Consider the following 6,649-nt stretch of genomic DNA (forward strand, 5'->3'; position numbering starts at 1 on the left):
ACCGCTGAGAGAGAGAGAGAGAGAGGCAGAGGAAGAGAGAAACATGGATGTGAGAGAGACATATCGATTGGTTGCCTCCCATATCTGCCCCTTCAGGGAACAAACCCACAACCCAGGTACATGCCCTTGACTGGCAATTGAACCCAGGACCCTACAGTGGTCGGGCCAACACTCTACCACCGAGCCACACCAGCCAGGGCACCCTTTTCTCTCTCTCTCTCTCTTTTTAAATGTATTTTTATTGATTTCAGAGAGGAAGGGAGAGGGATAGAGATGGAAACATCAATGATGAAAGAGAATCATGGATTGACTGCCTCCTGCCTGCCCCACACTGGGGATCGAGCCTGCACTCAGAGCATATGCCCTGACCAGGAATCGAACCCTGACCTTCTGGTTCAAAGGTTCGATTGGCCAGGCTCCCCTTTTCTCTCTAAATATGCGTAAGTCCAAAGCCTGCAGCGAGTAGGAGAGGTCGGTGTTCCCTCTCAAGTGCCAAGAATAATAAACATAAACCCTCTCCTCGGCCTCCTCCTTTGACTTAGAAACTCCTCCGCGTCAGGCTCAAATGACTTCTAGCTGATTTCCCTCCACAGGCTGCAAGGTTAGAATAGTTAAGAGGTGAGAGCGGTAGTTAAGAGCATGGACCACCCCAGGGAATAAGGTAGCTGTGTCACCTTAGGCGAACTGTTTAACCTCTCTGATCCATAGTGTTCTCATCTGCAAACTGAGAACAATACTAGTGTCTAATTCATGGGGCTGTTGCAAGGGGTCAATGAGGTCATGCTGAGAAGACCTGGAGAGTAGGGCTGGATGACTGTCAGTTTTTATTACTAAGTACCGGACTGAGTGATGACTATGGCCAGGGAGGCTGGGATCCCTCCAGAATAAAGGCCAATCTTAAATGAGAATCTCTGCTTGAGAAACTCCTGAGAAGCAGCTCTCCCTGGGGCATGATTCCCATTTCAGCCGAGTTTAACTCTTCCATTCTCTGAGCCAAATTTCTTAACCTCCAGGAAACATCAGAATCACCCAGAGAGCTTATGTACCACGAATATTCTTAGAGCTCTCTCTCTCCAGGAGTCTCTTCCGGGTTTGGGACGAGGCCAAGGGCTGGGTATGGTAGGCAAACACCTTGAGCAATTCTCACTCAGTGTCTAAACTGCCCCACACCAGGAGTAGGCAGACTTTCTGTAAAGGGCCAGAGAGTAAATACTTGGGCGTTGTGGGTCAAAAGCCTCTGTCACAACTGCTCGACTCTGCTACTGCAGCACAAAAACAGCCAAAGACATAAAATAAGTGAAGGGGGTGTGACTGTGTTCCAATAAAACTTTATTTACAAAGACAGGTAGGGGCCAGATTTGACCTGTGGGCCATGGTATGCCAGCCCCTGCTTTCTGCCAGCACATATCTCTCCTATATATAACCAATAAAGACACAGACATGGGTATTAAAAAAAAAAGTGATATTTCTTTAATTTAAAATTATGACCTGGAATGAACCAGTCAGTTTAAGTGATCCAGGCTTTCCTCTTTATACCCAATTGGAACAGACACAATATTGGCTCAGGTTGCTAACCCCAGAGAAAAACCAAACCAAAATAAAAAATCTTCAGGCAGTCCCCGCAGCTACCCTGCTGGGGCCCTCAGGCTCCTGGGAGGGAGGGTGCCCAGGTTGCCAGGGGCTACTGCTTTCCAGCCACACTGAGAAGAGCTTTTCTTCCACCACCCAACCCCCTCACAGGCCCGATTCCTCTGCATTGCTCTGTAGCTGGCCCTGCATGTCCTCCACGGAGAGGCTGGCGGCACAGGAGTCACCTCCCAACTGCCTGTGGGGGCACCTTCCTGTGACTGCAACAGTGGAGCCGAGCAATTCTGAATGCACATGCCCAGAAGGGCAGCACCTTCGTTGTTTATCTGGAGCCTTGAGTTGTAACCATCAGTCATGTGTGGTCAAGGCACCAGCAGCAAGATGGCACACTTGGGAAACGATCTGGAAAAAAATGCAAGGTCTCAGTAATCGATTCAATAGATTTCATTCTGAAAATGAAACAGACAAATGCCATCTGGGTAAACTCCTTACAAACGGGAGAAAGCAGAGCAGGGAACACCACCTCCTTCAGGACTCCGAGGTCTGTCTGCCCTTACGAAGCACAGACATCAAAGGTCCCACATCTTAGGTCAGCAATGCTCCCACCTCACACATTCAGGGCCAATCAGGCCTGCGGGTTCACCCAGCCTGCCACTGGGGTTCCCAAAAGAACTCAAGGCTCTGAATAGTGTGTGAAGGGAGTCCAGGGTGTGATGCTGAGAGGTTTTCTTGCAGGGTTTTGGAAATGTACAGTCAGTAGAGAGGAAAGAAGGAAGGGCGTGGCCAGGGTGGCCCTCAGAGGTCCTGAAGGTCTTCCCAGGAGGGGTTCATGGACAGAATAAACAGAACTGGCTGGAAGCAAACCTTCTGGAAGGAGCCAACAGGTCACCACAGACCCACTGCAGTGGTGCAACAATGTCCACACTGGGTTGCTTTCTCTAAACTTTACAGCACCAAAGCCTGATGCTTGAGCTGAGTCAAGAGCTCTTGGGACACATCACTAAAGGGCTGTCCTGGATGCCGTGGAAGACCAGATGGTGGCCAAGCCATCCCCACCACACACAGCATTCCTGAGCCCCGTGGACCGTATCCTAGGTGTGTCGCAGAGGCAGCCCAGGGCACTACCAAAGGCCCCTGCTGTGCACAGAGTGGGTGGGGAAGAGCATGGCATTAGAGTCCCCTGAGAACAGAGGCGCAGTGAGGAGGAAAGGGTGGGGTTTCTCTGTCACTCTGCCTCCCGAGGGAGGGAGAAGATATCACTGTGCTGCTGCCAGCACCACTGCCAATATCTTACTGAAAAGATGGTACCTGAGGGTGGGGCACTTGAGCACAGAACCCCGGCTGTGTGATCATTCCCCAGGGACAGCCTTCCTTACAAGGGTCCCAGGTCGAGTCTGGGTCATGTCAAGAGCCCAGGGTCATGTCAAGAGCCCAGGGTCATGGCAACACATGTCCCACCCCCCCAGTGCCTGACCCCCAGCTAACCAGTCTTAACAAGGTTCTTAACAAGGCAGCTCCAGTGGTGGGGGTAAGAGTTTGGGTCTCAGGACCCCAACAAGTTCCTCTTCCCAGTCTCTTTTCTTTCTCAGAAATAGTGGACCTCCTGTGTGCCTATTAAAGAGGGGGCTGTCCGTGTGGCCGGCCCTAGCCAAAGGCCAGTTACAGAACCCACTTACAAGACCACCTGGTGTCATCCAATCACAGCAGAAGGCTGGCTCGACCCCTCCCCTCACGGCATGATGCTGTCCGGCTGTCCATTCGGGGCCATCTGTCCAGGGTCAGGGGCGGGGGCAGGGTTGGATGTGTTGCTCTGCAGGTAGCGGCGGAAATCTTTGATCATGGGCCGGAGGATCTGGATGAGGACACTCAGGGCCGCCTGCGTGCCCTCCATGGCCTGAGCCTGGCGCTCCTGGGCGCAGGCCTGCACCTCCTGTGAGCGGCGGATCATCTGCAGCAGGTCGTTCTGCTGCTCCAGGTGCTGGGCGATCTCCTTCACGTGCAGGTTGGTGACTCGCTGCTCCTGGATCAGCTTGGCTGAGTTGAGGGCGATGCGGCTCTTGAGTGCCTGTGGCTTGACTGAGGGGTCAGCATGCTGGGCGATCATCTCCACAGGGGCCTCCGCTGGCAGGGGCGGGGGGGCCTCAGCGGTGCAGTACTCGACCACCCCCTCCTCCAGCGTGTGGTAGGTGGTCTCTGTGGGGACTGTGGACAGAGCAAAGGCAGTGTCAGGTCACTTTCTAGAAAGAGGGAAGCTGGTTATGTGGGATGGGCCATATTAAGCCCTATTCTGGGGAATTCAGGCCTCCTCTGGCTGTATAGCTATATAAATACCTAACTAAATCTAGAACGTACCAGGTTTAGAATCTTAATCTATTTGGTAACCAAAGGGTCAGTCCCAGATCCTGCAAAAGCGAAGATGCTAATAATGATGCTAGCAAAAAATTTAGAGTACCTGCTATGTGCCAGGCACTGTACTAAGCCCTTTGCACTCATTAGCTCAACAAATCCTCATGATATCAAGAGGTAAGTCCTGTCAAGTTCATTTTCAGAGATGAGAATGAACAGACTCAGAAACATGGAGTGACTTGCCTGAAGTCACACAGCTTGCTCAGCAGGTGCAGGAAACAAACCCAGGTCTCCCCAGCACCAGAGTCCATAGTGCTCAATTCCACCCCATCGGCTGCTTCTGCTAATAAAGGCCTGGTCACATGTTCCCCGTGGCACCGGTACACAGCAGGTGTCTGGAGTGGGCACCTCTACATGAGCTGTTTGTAGCTACACTAGTCCTACCTCCTTCAGTGCCTTCTTGACTACTAGTCTCTCATGGCCAAGCGGAAAAGGAGATGGGAGGGGGCTGGCAAAGTGTCCAATAAATGCTTCCCTGTCTTCTGATCACGTTGGTCAATGGAATACCTAGGAGTTCTTCCTGTTCCAGAACAGCAATTGATTTAGGCCAGTGTCGGATCCTCTTTCCTACCTCAATACCCTTGAGAAATATGACACTGCAAGGGACGGCACTCACATATACCCAATCCCCAAAGCCCCACTGAGAATCACTGATGTGAAGTGCAGTGTATAACCTAGCACAAAGAGGCAGTTCACGGATCCCAGTGCGAACCTATCTGAACTACAAAGTTCAACCCAAGCCACCTCCATTGAGAGCCTTTGGAAGGATTCTAGGTGGGCTGTTTGGGCCTCCCTGCGTCGAGGAAGGGTGAATCTTCTCCACCTTTCAATGCCAACATCAACTGTGTGTCCCCACCAATCAAGAAGCCCCCCTTCTCCTCTGAGTTCTTATGTTCTCCCAACTGACACTGCAGCTACTCAGTTATGTCTTATCTGCACTGCGCTACTAGATTATAATTGGGCTCTGTCTTACGCACCTTGGTAATCCCAGTGCCGAGCACAGGGTTTGGCACAGAATAAATGCTAATGTTTGATGAGTGAATGAATGAATAGATCAACACCAGGAACCATGAGGTTCCTCCACTGTGCCTGACGAACGTTTGCCACACCGAAAACCCAGACTGCCTCTCTGTCCAGAATCCATGTTTGGCTTGGGCATGGCCATTCCCATCTATCTACTCATCGAACAAACACATTCTGACTGCTTCGTAGGTGCCAGGCCCTGTGGCAAGTCCTGTGAGGATAGAAACATGGTCTTTGTCTGCAAGGACCGCACAGTTCAGTCATGGACACGAAGGGTGGCAAAACGCACTTGAGAGCAATCCAGCTCATCAGAAGCCCAGACTGTGTGCTGAGGAAGCCCCAGAGAGAACAAGATCATTTCTGTCTGCGGAGCTCTTGGAAGGTCTCATGGTCTTCCAAGACTCCTATCTGACCTTTGACCCTTTACAGTCAACCTTCCCCAGGCTGCCCTTCCCATTTATGCAGGCTGGACTGGGCAGGAGAGGTCACTCACTCTGTGTCAGGGTGACCGTGGCTGCGGCTGCAGTAGCCGTGGGTCCAAGGGCCACAGGGTGGATCTCTGTGGCACTGGGCAGGCTGATGATGGTGGCCTCACCCAGCAGATTGCAGATGCGCTGTTGCATGGGGGTGAGCAGGACGGGGCCTACCGCTGGGCCACCGCCACTACTGCTACCACCTGGCCCTGGCCCGCCAGCTCCATCTTCCTCATTGGGCCCTGGGGCCTCGCCACCCTCCACAGCCGCCCGTACTTGGGCAACCTTGCGACGGACCTCGGTCTTGAGATCAGACCACTTCTTCTTGACCTCGGGCAGCTCCCTGCGGCAGGTGGCCACGGCGTTCACCCTCCTCAGGATGCCGTGCCAGGCCGCGCTCTTGGCAGCCAGCGGGACCCCGGCGTTGAAGTGGTTCACCAGCAGGTGCTTCTTCAGCTCCAGCTCCTCCACGATGATCTCCACCTCTCGCTCCGAGAAGTTCATCTTCCTCTTCTTGGCTGGGACGGCCATGGCCTCTCCCTACCCTTCTTTTTAAAGAAATTATAATCCCTTCAACCGCCCAATTTCCCTTCTCTTCTTCCTCAGCCTCGCCCCTCGCACACCCCCCCTACATGGGATAGGCCGAGTTTGCCAAGGCCAAGTACCAGGCCTTTGGTAACCCCCCCGTTACGCAAAGTGCGTAGGGCCCGGCGCCGACCGGCCCAGCCGCTGCCAGCCAGCGGCGTAATGGCTTCCTGAATCTGCCTCTTCCGCTCGGGTGTGCGGAGATCCGCCCACTTCCCCTCTTCCCGCCTCCCAGCGCTGCTCCGGGGGAACCCGCCCTCCCGGTTGGTCGCGGCTCAATATCAGGACACTCACTGGTTCTTTGGACCTGTCGCTCAGCTACAGAGCACGCCCACTTACCGGGATCGACTTGATCATTGGTCTAAAGGTATGCCTGTCGTTACAGAGTGCTCCGCTCACCGAGTCTTTATTAACTTCCATTGGAAATTTGTTGTCGTTCAATCAGCAGTATTACGAATATTATCCTATTAAATTCAGCTATTTTATTGGTTTAGGGAGCTAGATTATCAAAACCCGGCCTCCTGCGGATCCCTAGTGCTTTCAGCTTGAACCGTTGGCCAATTAATTTATAATTC

General features: G+C 52.9%; 1 protein-coding gene across 4 annotated transcripts; it reads right to left on the reverse strand.

The window, feature by feature from the left end:
- Window positions 1-1,147: 1,147 nt before the first annotated feature.
- Window positions 1,148-6,386, reverse strand: NAIF1 (nuclear apoptosis inducing factor 1). 4 transcript variants are annotated; one of them, XR_009447738.1, is made up of 3 exons: window positions 5,510-6,386; window positions 2,111-3,789; window positions 1,148-1,989 (listed from the first exon to the last, which is right to left on the reverse strand). XR_009447738.1 is itself a non-coding variant. In XM_059658151.1 (2 exons), exons 1-2 carry the CDS (start codon window positions 6,018-6,020, stop codon window positions 3,317-3,319), a joined length of 984 nt encoding a protein of 327 aa, XP_059514134.1. In that variant the 5' UTR covers window positions 6,021-6,386; the 3' UTR covers window positions 1,149-3,316. The 4 variants fall into 4 exon arrangements, 1 of the variants encoding a protein (XP_059514134.1); XR_009447737.1 differs by having other exon boundaries at window positions 2,080-3,789; XR_009447736.1 differs by having other exon boundaries at window positions 1,201-1,989; window positions 3,264-3,789.
- Window positions 6,387-6,649: the final 263 nt, after the last annotated feature.

The sequence above is a fragment of the Myotis daubentonii genome, chromosome 11 (genome assembly GCF_963259705.1).
Source record: "Myotis daubentonii chromosome 11, mMyoDau2.1, whole genome shotgun sequence".
NCBI lineage: Eukaryota > Metazoa > Chordata > Mammalia > Chiroptera > Vespertilionidae > Myotis > Myotis daubentonii.